We start from the raw sequence: 14135 nt of genomic DNA on the forward strand, positions 1-14135 counted from the left end.
AATCCTGACTGGACTGTTACTGTGTGCACATCCTGACAGATTTGTATCGAGGAATTAGTGTAAATTGAACCTGGTGAGGTGAGTGTGTATTTGTGTTAATTTCAAGCGGAGATTTTGTTAGATTTGCTTTATGTTTTCTTTTTCTTCAAATTTTATTAAAATTTAAATTGTTTTTATTTAGTTATCTTCCTCGTCTGAAAGGCACTGTAGAGTGCAGGTGACAAACGCAGCTCTACATAGTGTCTAGTTCATTATATGTATCCTATCACACTTCACGTCTTTTACTGTTGTTACCTGAGTAACCGTTAACCTGTGGCTCAATGGCTGAATGCGTTATTTATCTTAGCATGTTATTATTACTGTAGCCACTTTATAGATGTCATTTATTATCATTAGTCATTACAGAGAGCACGACCCTTTGTGGCTGAAGTGCTTTAAGACAGTGGTTCTCAAAGTGTGGTCCGCGGACCACTAGGCAGTCGTCATGTGAAGCTAGACTACTTTACAGGGCTTTTGAATTTGAAACAAATGCTGTAATTAACATTTATTCATGGTACAGACTGATTTTTATACTAAGGACTTGGTGGAGAATCACTGCTTTAAGACAAAAGCACTTTCTTTCTATTATTATTTATTCGTGATGCAATAAGTGCTTAGCCTCATGGCGCATGCGCGGTGAGTGCAAGAAGAGGCTGCAGACTGCACTGGTGTGCTCCTTGTATCTCGAGACAATCTACACAGCGAGTGCCAGCCGAGGGCAGAGCTTGGCACTCAGTGTTTTCCTAACACATCTTGAGGCCGCCGAAGCTTGCAGGCTCTGCATTTCATGGCGGGTTGTGATGGAGGCCATGTTTGCTCGCCAGTGTGAGTGCTAACCACTGACACACCGGCTGATGCATCAGCAACAATCGATGTGGAATAGCTGCTGCAACCGGCCACACGGGTAAGTACTGCTGCAGACTGACCCATATTCAGCCCACGCACCCCATCCCCACCCTCCATTCCTCCCTCTCCTCTGACATATTATTGACAAGTACAGGTGTGTGTACGCGCGTGTGTGCGTGCTGGTGCGTGTGCACGAAACTGTTCTCCTTTATTGTACCAGTGCTACTTATTCAAATCGCCGTTTCCGTCATCTTGATTTGACAGTTAACGAGCAAAGGGAGCTAAGTGTGGATTACATTTTAAATAACAAAACCACAGTGTATCATCTGCATTTCGTTGATTGGTTCTAGTTTGTTTTTTAAATTTCATTTCATGTAACTTTAAGCAGGTACACACCCCTTGTCTTCCTTACAGCACAGCAAAGCAGGATTGTTGTCTCCTGTTGCTCTTTTCCTCTTGAAAGGTCAAAGTCTGTCGCCTAACCAGGACAGCCTGTCACAGATGTCATGATTGTATTACTTATTTACTATTTTTGTTTACTACTTTGTAATCAGTTTCTCTTGCTGCCACTTATTTACATCATGGATTAGTCAAGTAGTGCGGTGTGACTAACACAGTCGTGTCGAGGGTTAGAACCCAAAGAACACTTGTTAGCTTAGTTGTTAACCTGTCAACAGGTTAAAGCTACTTTACAGGCAAACTAAAGCTGGTTAGAATTTCGTAACGAGTAGGATCCGTTTGAATCTCGTCTATTGTCTGCTCATGTAGAAAAAGCTGAATGTTTTATTGGATGTTGTGTTTAATGAAGAGAATTACACGGGACTCGTTTGCTTCAACGAAGTATCGTCCAGTAAGATATGGCGGTTACTTGGCGGAAGGCAACAACGGTCAATTCTCATTGGAATTTTTCCATTTTTGTAAACATCGGCAACGGAGGTAGTCATAATAAAGTGATGAAAGAACCATTTATTTCTCCTGTATTGCTCGCGTGCGCTGCAATCGTAACTAAATATAATTTTCAAACATTTGGACCATCGCCACAGCTTATCACCGCCTTTACTATGGCTTTAAAGTTCTGACAGATGCTCTCGCGCGCCTTGATTTAGGGATGGGGAGATAAGGTCGCATCTACGGTACGGAATTAAGCCTCGTTGTCCAACCGAATTTAGAGAGATGATAGTGATATGCCGCCAGGGATGCTGTGTACATAAGAAGCGAACAGTGGGAGGACATAATTATGGGGACGAGGTCTGTAGGTCTTGAAATTGGGCGATGCCTGATGTGACCTGGATGATTTGGGTTAATTTGGTGGAATTGCTTGACATGAGGGTGGGTTTATATCTGTTGCCTTTCCTCTAGTGTCTGTAGTGACAGGTGGTAGGGTTCTGTCATCAGCACTGCTTCTACCATCGAGGCGAACTGGGGATGGTCTCATGTATCTTTTTCAGTGAAGAATGATATTAGGGAAAAATATCATTTTCATATTTGACATTTTCAGACAACCTTTCTTCAGCATGTAATTGACCACCACTTGAGTTTCTCAGTCCATGTATTACAGGAAAGCGCCATCATGTGAGGGACATGCCAGTCTTACCTTTCGCTCCTATTTCCTTAAGTCGGAAGCTCAGAGATAGCAACACTAACTTTATTTGTCACGCAGGCTTCTTTTTGTTATATCAACTGCTTCATGCTCCTGTTGTTAGAGCTTGATAGCACTTAGCTAATTCACGATCCCATGACCAGCTAATGACAGTAGTAAAGTAAATTTCAAAGGAGAGACATCTCAATTAAAATAAGACAACTATTTTTTATGGACAATTTTTAGGTCAGTGTATTTATTCACGGCCACGAACCTGTTCTCTTGTACACCAGCTGGGTACACCAGTGACTCGACTGGGGCGCCCTATAGTTCTTTACTTACTCTTTTGACTCATGATCGTACAAATTTAACTTTCTTTTAGATAATATTCTTACTTCAGTGGGTGTACTACGGTGGACTGTTCACAAAAGGGAGTAGAAGTGGGGGGACTGGGTGCAAGAGCTGGATAGGGGCATGATTATTAGTGAATCTCCGTGAGTCAATGATGACAAAATAATTATTGAAATCCTACAGGTAGTCGCATCCAGCTGATCCTGACAGAAATCTCGAGAAGCACGTGACCACAAGGATGTCTGTACAACTTCTCAACACGTTGAACCGCTTCCTGAATATTTACAGGTCTGCCAACGACTCGCTTACAGAAGAGTAAGTAATTCATTAGTGCATTTTTGTGATATCGTTAAAAGATTTGCTCACCTAGTCATGACACATCTGAGCTAATTATTTAGTTCTGAATTTGTGATTCTCTAATGCCCTCGATACTCGTGTTAGCACGAGTCTACACAAAACGCTCGCAGGTATACTGACATCGTGTGTACAGGTAATCTGAGTGGAACAATAGCCTAAAAGGTATCATTCAATCGCACTAGCTTCTTTATCTACATTTCTAACTGTTCATCAAACATTTATAATGAAAACTATTTCAGTAAAGTCTATATTTTCTATTTACAGATGTGTCAGCAAAATCGACCATCAAGTTTTCTATCAGTTCACTCCTGATTCCAGCGGTACGGTACTAGCACTGACCTGTCGGTTGATGGTCCATCAGGCCAGTTGATCATCTGTCTGTCTCTCTGTTTTGCTTCAGATCTTGAAACCCATGTGAAAATTAGGTTTTTCTAAACAATGCTGATGTACTAAAACAACTACTGAACAAGAAACATCACGTGACTTCCCCAATACCAATGCCATCAGACTGATATCCATTAGTCAGTGTAGGTAGAATGACCGTCTGCTACTGCCCCCCACCTTTCATGTCAAATATGAGCTGGTCAGTGGGTTTAACTGCTCAGTCGCCGCAAAACAACATCCCAAATAAGCTGATAATAAAAAACTATAAATAATCAACAGTTGACAACTTTTTATATTCTGTTTATTCTGTATATTCACGCATCTTTCTTCAGGTTCTCATCACCTTGTCGTTTGCCTTCACACGACAGCGGAGAAACATGTTGCTATCCTGCCTGGGTGGACGACCAGGGCTAGCCTTGTGAGTAAGCTCAGCTAGCATTGTGAGTGTGCTCAGCTAGCCTTGTGAGTATGCTCAGCTAGCCTTGTGAGTATGCTCAGCTAGTCTTGTGAGTATGCTCAGCTAGCCTTGTGAGTATAGCTAGCCTTGTGAGTATCAGCTAGCCTTGTGAGTATGCTCAGCTAGCCTTGTATGTTATTTACTAAAGGAGCAGAGCCGCTGCTTTAAAGAAAAGCGGGCGTCACTAGACGCGCTCACTAATGCAAAACACTTGCCCATCCACCCACCCACTGTTTGCTGCTCTCAATCAAAAAAAAAAAAAGACAAAAAACAAAAAAAAAGAAAAAAACAAAAACAAACAAACAAAAAAGACAGCTGGTTTGTGACTCGTTCCCTTTCTCTACCCTTGTGTCCAGCCCCATGGACTCACTGACCCCCTCCAGAATATCCTACGCATGCGCATTTGGAGCCACAGCCTTCCTCGCCTACGACATCGTGATGGAAGGAAGACTCATCATCGATACACCAGTCGACAAGACTGCAAGATGTGAGTAGCTTACAGGTTGTGGGCTGTAGATGATGTCTCGCTCTCACTATTTTGAAACAGTCTGCAACACTTCTGCCGCAATTGAAAAGGCTGTGCAAGGAACATGTTCATGTCATAAAATACAAAACATCTTTATCAATTTTTTTCAGGAAGTTGTCTGCCAATAGTTGCTATTACATAATCCATCTGAAATATGGTGCCTGAGATAAGACATTAAATATATGTATGCATAAAACCAGAATGTCGGGTGCTCCGGAACCGGGAACAGAGAATCTTGGCTGTGCATTTCTTGACAACGCAATCCACAAGAACTTTCAGGTGAGGTCCTGAAGATAGTAGGCTTGACTTTATCAGGACGGGCGTGCATCTTTTTACCTGTCTCATAAACACACACATACAGAAATAGTTCCACTAGCAAGTGAACTTGCTGATGTGACATCTCGAGTGAAGTGTGCTCTACCTGTCTGTTACCTGCCAGCCTTCGCCGCCATCCTGTCGGTGCTGGTGTACGGGATGGTCTTCTTCCCTGTCTTCGCCTGCCTCGCTCTCAGCTCTGTCTTCGGCTTCGTGCTGGGGGCGCTGTACGTGTGGATGCTGCTGAGTGTACAGATCTTCAAACTGACTGAGTGCCAGACCACACCTGTGCGTTCCTTTGTAACTTGTAGCCTTGTAGTCATTACCTTTTGGCAGTATTTTGTCAGCAGTTTTACTTTTTGGCAAAGTAGAGAAGTTATATTCCTTTATGCTATTTGTCCTTTCCGATGGACAGAGCATTGGTTGCAGTAATCAATATACTTTGCTAACCCTGACAATTCATTCAGGATTTGTTTATCAAAAATGTACGTAGGTGAGTTATGACGATTTAGAACACATGCCAATTACCAGTCTTTCAAAAGCTTTGTTCCTCGTGTGGGTTTATCATGAAATGAAGCCCTTTAGGGTTATACTTTACTACATTTATGTGGCATAATACCGAAACTGTATTGAAGGTTCATCTCAATTCTGCCACAGCAAGGGAGAATACTGCTGGTTCTTCAGAGCCTACCCATCCTGCTGTGCTTGATATACCTCAGTGTGTCCATCCCTGTCCGGATCGTAATTTGTTTCCGGAAGGGTCAGTATTTCATTGGAAACACGACTTCGCTAACACAATGGAGAACATCAAGGAAAGCTACGCTGGGCATCATGTCACCAAGCTCTTCAGAAAGCCAAGAGTCAAAAAGTGAGTCATTCCTCAATTAAAGAACATCAGGATTCAATCATTTGCGATAGCAGTAGGCTATGAATTTGGATAAGGAATAGGAGTTTGGGAACTGAACACACAGACATATATATATAAGGGATACAACTGTTTTTCTCAAAACGTACTTTGACAGAAAAATTGATGACAATAATTTATTCAGTGCGCATGCCAAAAATATTTGATATTTAGTTGGGAGTGACATGTCTCTGCTGATCAAAAATCTTTTATGGTTTCATGTATTTTTTGTTTAGTTAGAGTCTTCAATCGGATATTCTTAAAGACACGTAGCCAAAACATTTTGTTAATTGTTTTATAAAATATTTTCAACAAGGAACACGATTGCGCGTTCCCAATCATGTCAGATTGTTGTCTTCTGCAGACCTGTTGAAGGGAGAAAGGCAGCAATGCAAGCTGCAGCTAAGAGACTGGTCTATCAGTTTGTCTACCACAGGAAGAAAGGTAAGGTAGCTGTCTACATGTCTGTTTTGTAATTTAGTGTTTTCTTAGTGCACTCTTGGTATAATTTAGTGTTTTCTTTGTGTGCATTCGGTGGATGATGGTGTAGTCTTACAAGACTGACACAAGTATCATGTAGTAGAGAGTCAACGGCTTGTCCCAAGTCCCGTCGATAGTCTGTGACATCTTTAAATGAATATCCTTTTCGTGAGGAAGTTAAATGGGCAGAAATTAAAACTTTGATACTCTGCCTGATAATATTTTGTTCCTCTTAAAAGATGAGAAGATATCTTTGTAGCTGGCTATGCTGCATCAAGCATGACTAGTACAAAGTTTCACTTTAATAAGGATATATAAAATGTCTTCATCTTAGTTTTATTTCTTATGCAGTAACGAAAAAATTTCCTCAAGTTTTTTCTTTCCTCAGGTTTCCGTTACCCAGCTCGAATTCTGTCTGTCATGTTGTTGGGTGTGATGGTGGTGTACATTGTGAGTGTCCAGTCGCTGTACATATTTTATGTTTGGCAACTAAAGTCAAATGCCAAGATAACCACATTCACATGTAACAAATGGATTTGAAGCAGAACTTTTTACACATCAAGAACACTTCGCTGACTGGCATTCAAAATGTCATGGATGCTAATGGGCGGTGGATTAGGAGACATTTGATGATCTATATGTATATGTACACACAAGATTGAAACGAATGATACAATAAACATGGAATGTCAATGCGATATTTTGTATCTGGTTCTGAGCTTGTGATTTGACTGCTAACATCCCTGTGCTAACATCCCTGTGCTAACATCACTGTGTCACTGTACTAACATCCCTGTGCTAACACCACTGTGCTAACATCACTGTGCTCACCTGACCAAATAGCCTAACAAAGAGAACTTGCTCACTCAGTCACTGTGTTCACATACTACCCTCTGTGTGCAGCTCGCCTTTCAGATTGTGGCGTTGACATCATCGCGGAGCTGGTGGAACTGCAAGAAGTCATCACAAGCGTCTTCAGTGAGACGGAGAATGATGATGATGAAGCGAGCGACACAGAACGGACACTATTCAGCTGCTATTGTATCTAGTGGAAGTGTTTAAAGGCAAGTACACGGACACTGGTGTGCGCATGTCTGTATGTGTGTTGGTGAGACAGAGGAAAGACAAGGCGAGGAGGAAGTTTTTCTCTTGTTTCATTTTATGCCTGACTGATTTCATATCTCCCAGTTCGTCTTTCCTGTACGCTCGTCTAATCTCGCCTTGCAGCATTTGATCTTCGTTCTTTTATTTCATCTCCTTTCCTTTTTGTTAAGGTTGTAGCCATGGTGTTTTGTGTTGGTGTTACATTGTTTAGTGTCTGCAATGATGACGACAGACAGAATGATGCCAATATCGCATGAGTAATAAGAGATTATTGATCACGTGATTCCAGTTGCCATGTTCGTGGCGATCGCCCTGGCTACATTCTTTTCCATCCTCAACGTTCTTCACGCGCTGACCAGCTACAGGTACGTCACGCCCTTCCCAGGATTCATTGGATCAGACTAGGTCTCATTGAGTAAATCATCATCATCATCATCGTCGTCGTCGTCGTCGTCGTCGTCGTCGTACTGCAGCTATTTATGAATTCTGCGAGATAGTATTAAGTCCAGGCAATAAACTTTCGTTGTGGGGATTTTTTTCGCAGTGCCTCACGTTTTCTCTGAAATGTTATCGAACTTAGCAAAACCTTTTTTTAAATCTCAACAGATACTGTATAAGCGATTAAGCTGTATATGGCTGAAAGCCAATACCTTGATCAGTTTCATATTTTTTACTCTATTAGTTTTTCATGTCTACATTTATTTGAAGGCGTGTGTTGTGTGTGTGCTATGTGTTGTGTTGCGCAGAAACAATTTACTTGCACTGTACAAGGGAGATCACTCCAACATCCCACCGGCTGAAGCAGGCGGCAACGTCAGTTACTGTGTATGTGCTTTGATTCTCGATGTTATAATGTGATTATTTCAAAGTAATTAGCATGTGATCTACTTGTGTTTCGGAGAGGTGTTCACCCGACTTTTCTTTATCCATGTTCGCAGTTCTGTGTCGGTAAAGGTGAATACAATTTTACTTCACTGAAGCGATCTCACAACAACTGTCACCTGCAATCTTCTTACCACGGTTTTGATATCATAGGAGAGATATATGGATGATAAAGAATAAAAAAGAGTTTGAAATGATGAAAGAATAAATACATGTTTCTGTTAAAAGAGCGGGCAAAATTCAGCGAGGTATATTAGAGCAGGCAGCACACCTGACGAGTAAGAACTAGAATGCAGTGCAAAATCTCTCCTTGAGGACTTCCATCCTCTTCCCTGCAACAACCAAGAGTTTCGAACGCGCTTTTACCAAGCAAAAAGATTGTATTCTGTCAACCATTATGTAAATTAAGAAACATACCTTTAATGAGGCGTTTTTATTACTACTTACTTAATTAAATACCTTTAACATGAAGAATGTGATTTCTCTCTTTCTCCAGGTAAACAGTATCAAATATGGAGGATTTCAAGTTGGTTACATTGTATGGGGTGAGTTACATATAATAAATGTTTCCTTTGTGTTTTTTATTATTGTTGTTGTTGTTGGTATTGTTATTTGTTTTCTTGCCGGCCTATCCAATAAGATCTCTGTCACTCCTCTACTTGTTGTTTTCAATCTCGCACAGAAAAGAGCACAGACTGTGTTTCTGTCCTCAGTCAGTCTGCTCCTTTGTCTCCTAGCGATGTAATAATTTCCTTTCAGGTCCCTGTGCTCGTCTTCTTATTCTCCAACTTCTGTGACTCCCCGTCCTAGGAAATCGCAGTGACAGTGGTCTTATCCATGTATCTTACATTCAGATACTGAGGACTCATATCAAGACCAACCTTTTCTGTTACAGTCTGCACACCAGCTCATTATCCTGGTCCTGTTTCCTGGAACAATCTTATCTTTGTCTGATATTTAGATACTGCCAGTTTGTAAACAAGAGACCTCTGTTGTATTCTATATGTCAGCACTTAGTTCCTTTGTGTCATGGCCGCTATGTTCGACTGTATGAGATATTCTTGGTAGGTCGACCCGTTGGTCGCTTGGTAATAAGCTGTGTGTGGTATTGTTATGTAGCCTTTTGTTGATGTTTTTGTTTGTTTTTTGTTATTGTTGTTGTTGTGCTTGTATTTGTAGTTTTTGTTTAGTCGCTAGTAGAAATTTAACAGGCTAAAGGCACATTAAAATATTTATATAACTGTGTATATGTGTGGTTGTCATCACTTGGTTATGTTGATTTTTCTGTCTTTCTTGCCTCAGGGTTCATCATTCAATTTGCTGTCCTGACGCTGATCTGTTTCCTGCTCGCCATCGTCGTCTTGTTACTGGAGGGAGGCTACTACCAGTGGATCCTAGATCTTTTGCTTATCTTCTGGTCGGTGTCTTGTCCATGACTTCATCTTTGTTTTTTAAACGATAAACCTAGGCAATAACTGATAGCAATAACACATTTGTGTAGAACACATATGTGGTTTTAAATAAACTAAATCAGCATTGAAACCGGCAAAACAGAGAGTATGACTGATATCCAGAAACACAATAATGCATGGACATACAAGGGACATAAAAAACTATTCTCACTCTCTCTATAACACATTGTTGTCAAGAAGTGTTTACCGTAAGAAGAGTTCTCCAGCTCCATACTACTCTGTCTACATAAAGAAATAGAAGTTAAATTTTCCTCCTTTGTGCAGAAAGCTATGAATTTTATCTCATAGCTAAAGGCACATTTCAATGACAGACATCAGCATTGAGAAATGTGGATTCAAAACAACTCTACAAACAAGTTTTTATCCCATCTCCACGTACAAATAATGTTTTAGAAAGTCAGCTTTCTGTTGATAATCTACGATTAGTTAATTGTCTGTATATTTTAAATACTTTTCTAACATTTCAGGCCAGTAATTCTGGTAACAGTGATAATCATGGTGACACAAAATCTTCTTGCCAGATTCGTCTTCTTACAAGGGAGAGGCATTTACCTGGCACTTGATAACAGGTATCTGTAGACAGTACAGGTATCTGTAGACAGTACAGGTAGCTGTAGACAGTACAGGTAGCTGTAGACAGTACAGGTAGCTGTAGACAGTACTGGTTGTTATAGACAACACAAACATATATAACTGTGTACGTTTGGCAGTACTGGTCTTGTTGCATTTTGTGTGTCCATACGATTCTTCTCCTACATCTGAATCTTCTCCTACATCTGAATGGGTGGTAAGCTGGGTCAAGAAGCTAATCAAAGAATGTTACTATTTTCAGTTACTTTTCATGAATATATACATTAGTACATTTAATATATTATGAGAGAGAGAACAAATTAGGAAGACACGTGTGTCGAGCCTTGCCATGACTTAAATGCTGTCAGTTCGATACCAGGCTGACCTCACTAACTCGCACCTGTTTGTTTTTCATCCAGATTTTGTTTTTTCATCTTTACCTACTTCATGTTCTTCTACAATATCTTCTTGGGTCTCATCTCCTGTCTTCTGAGGATCGTCAAAGCAATTGTCCTCGGCATCATTTTCCTCGGTCGCCTTGACAACAGCACGTTGTCTAGAAAGTTCGAATTTTTTGATCCAGGTAAACTTTATTATCTGCGCGTAGGTAATGAGGTAACACTTAGGCAACAAGATAATATATAAACAGTATTATCTGCGCTTAGGTGAGAAGGTAAGAGTTACCAGCTCATAAAATAAACCTTTGTAACCGTGGATACATTTCAGAGAATAGACTCACCAGGAAAAAATATGTTAAATAAAATTGGGAGCATTGCATTCTCTGATGTCTTTTTTCCAGTCCAAGACAAAGGCCTTTTCACTGTTAGTAGACAAGTATAGTGTGTGGTGTCTTGTGTCCTCAGGTTTCTCTGCTTACCGGGGCTTCATGCACATGGAGTGTGCCCACACTCACCCTGTGGTCATCGTCTTCGCACGACTGGTCATTCAAACTTGGGAAGCAAGTAAACAAGGACGAGTCCCGCAGTCCGTCCATTCTACTGAAGGAGAGATGGATGTCAAGGTCAGCTTACTGGACATAGACACACAGAGTGAGTAGAGTATTCACAGTGAAGCAGCCTTGTATAATTTTACTCATTCATTTACTCAATCGTTGTTTCATTCCTTCTTTCTTATTTCGGCTTTTTTCCTTTTCATTACTTCCCTCACCATGCTTTTTTTTTTGTTTGTTTCTTTTTTAAAAATTTGTTTCTTATTTTTTTTTTTTTTAGTTAACTTCTCCATTCTATTTTTTCTTTTCTTTTTCTGGTTTTTTCTAAAAAGAAAGAGAGAAATTATAGAGCAAAGGCATCCCCACAGCTCTCACTTTCTCGTTATCATCATCATGAGAGTAGAGAGGGTCGGGTTCACACTACGCGGCAGAGGCTTAAGACTCGTGGGAGGCGAGCGGGACGTTGTGACCTTCCGTGTGGGAGCTGACCTCACCTGTGGTTGCAGGTGAAGACGCACCGGCGCCGCAGCATGAAGGCTCGCTCCAACTGGCAAGTGACGTACACGCTGCTGCACAACCCGGAGCTGCGCGTCACGCGCAAGGGCTTCATGCAGCTGTTACGTCAGGCGCGCGAGCTGGGCGTACACATCCCCATCTCCGACAACCAGGCCAACATCAACGTCGACAGTCTGGCCGAGCAGATCCAGCAGGCTAAAGACCTCCCCAAGTCTACTCACAGCAAAAAGGAGATGGAGGCGAAAATACAGGTAGACGACATGAAATGTGAGAGGGTGTGACAACAACAGGTGTGACAACAACAGGCGTGACAACAACAGGTGTGTCAATAACAGGCGTGACAACAACAGGTGTGTACAACAACAGGCGTGACAACAACAGGTGTGTCAATAACAGGCGTGACAACAACAGGTGTGTCAATAACAGGCGTGACAACAACGGGTGTGTCAATAACAGGCGTGACAACAACAGGCGTGACAACAACAGGCGTGACAACAACAGGTGTCAATAACAGGCGTGACAACAACAGGTGTGACAATAACAGGCGTGACAACAACAGGTCTGTCAATAACAGGCGTCACAACAACAGGTGTCACAACGTGACAACAACAGGTGTGTCAACAATAGCATTGACAACAACAGGTGTGACTGAACAAGTGTGACAACACACGAGACCACACACTGATATATTATATTATACTGATTTCTCCCAGTCAATGTTTTGATGGTGTTTTTGTCTCGTCCTAAATTCAGTGTCGCTTTTAACGGGCGACAATCATATGTAGTTGCTTTCCACACATGTATACGAATGTTGTGTGTTTGTTTCACCTTTCCTAGTGGAGGAGATACTGTAAAAATAAACAACATTATTGCTGTTATTACCACCATTGCTGTCTTATTATGATTATTATTATTAATTGTGCCTTTGCTCTATATAAAAGTGAAAGTATTTTTGAAGAATAAGTTTATACAAGGTTTATCCTTTTCTCCTCTACTCATGCAGAAAACTTTGTGAGAAGATTTCTTGTTCTTTGCATTTATTTGAATGATGTTTTAATGTGAAGTTTGTATCTGCTTTTATTATTGATGTTACTCTTTTGTAACACAGAACAAAAATGCCTTTTAATTCTAATTACTGTAGCAAGTAAATAGTTGTTTGACTCCTGTGTGCAAGAGCAGATTCGTGTAAGCTACGTGGCAAGAAATGTAATTATTCACATTACCAGTCTGGTTAATTCTGTCCAACAGTTTCACCATATGCTCCATAATACATAGCCTGGTAGTTAGGACTTGTTGACTGTTTGTCTGAAGGCAAGGCGATGATCTGTGACATGATCACTTATTCCAACAAGTAAACATCAGGGTGGGGACACTCCGAATACAATAGAATTTTTTTTTAACAAATAAAAGTCATTCTCTCTCCTGTCCCTCGGAAGCGATGGAAGAATCTGAATAGTGGTTTGTCACCATTTTTAATTGAAGAAAACAATTCCTCGCTTGTTGTCACCAATATTACAAAGGGGTACAACAACCTCGTTAGGGTAAAAGTCTACCTAAAGACAGATAACATAGATGGCCACAGTCATTCCCTGCATTTTCTCCATCTTTGGACAAGGAAAGAGGCTAGAATATTCCCTTGATGCTCTGTGAACATACATCCGCGTGTGACAATAATATTTGAGAATTACTCTAGTGATTAAATTACACAGGGAATCAAGGACTGTCACTTGCACTTACCATCTTAAAGTTATTGTCTTGCTTAAAGTGTGTACATGTTGTCTTAAGAGTTGTTTCGTTTAAGATCAGGTATTGCTTTGTTGTTTTACATTTTTTCTCAGGAATCGACTTTGTATTTTATTGTCTTCCCCTAATTCAGTATTGTTTATAAAAACTTTGATATTCGATGGTTTGTTAACAAGTTTGTATTTGTTTAAAGCCTTTCTGAGTTATCTTCTCCATTTTAAGTTCTATGGGCGTGTGACTGGAGTGTGAAGCTGACCACGTGTGTTGCATGTTAGGATCATTGTACATTGTACAACATTCCTTTGTAGTACATAGTATATCATTGTTTAGCCCATTTCCTAGCTACTCTGCACTGGCTTGACCTTTTTGAGTTGTGTAAAGGACAAGGGAAGAGAATAATTAGGTTTCTCAACTTATTCTTTCTCTCGATTGTGGCGATATATATTTATATACTTGATGAGCAATTATAACAAGATGTTTACGACAACAGTAACTACTCCTCGCCCGCTACTATGTCGCTCAGCTGGACATTCAGAAGATTACAGTCCATTCAAAGGATAAATATAACTTCTTTTGTCTTTTGGCGTGGACAGAGACCTACCATTGTTAGTCGTGCACACACACACACACACAAACACTATTAAAATAAGTTTTTAGATAT

General features: G+C 40.6%; 1 protein-coding gene across 1 annotated transcript; it reads left to right on the forward strand.

Annotated features, from left to right (window-relative positions):
• The first annotated feature begins 839 nt into the window (after positions 1–839).
• On the forward strand, positions 840–13637 carry LOC112555585 (receptor for retinol uptake stra6-like). The gene is given in 20 exon segments (XM_025224018.1): positions 840–864; positions 3437–3492; positions 3889–3974; positions 4370–4500; positions 4979–5142; positions 5512–5652; positions 5655–5722; positions 6123–6202; positions 6627–6688; positions 7142–7294; positions 7513–7537; positions 7632–7707; positions 8089–8167; positions 8721–8769; positions 9527–9641; positions 10164–10265; positions 10686–10849; positions 11130–11315; positions 11722–12021; positions 12291–13637. Coding segments are annotated over 19 exon segments (1971 nt in total). The 3' UTR covers positions 11931–12021; positions 12291–13637.
• The last annotated feature ends 498 nt before the right edge of the window (positions 13638–14135 follow it).

The sequence above is a fragment of the Pomacea canaliculata genome, linkage group LG14, assembly GCF_003073045.1.
Source record: "Pomacea canaliculata isolate SZHN2017 linkage group LG14, ASM307304v1, whole genome shotgun sequence".
Taxonomy (NCBI): domain Eukaryota; kingdom Metazoa; phylum Mollusca; class Gastropoda; order Architaenioglossa; family Ampullariidae; genus Pomacea; species Pomacea canaliculata.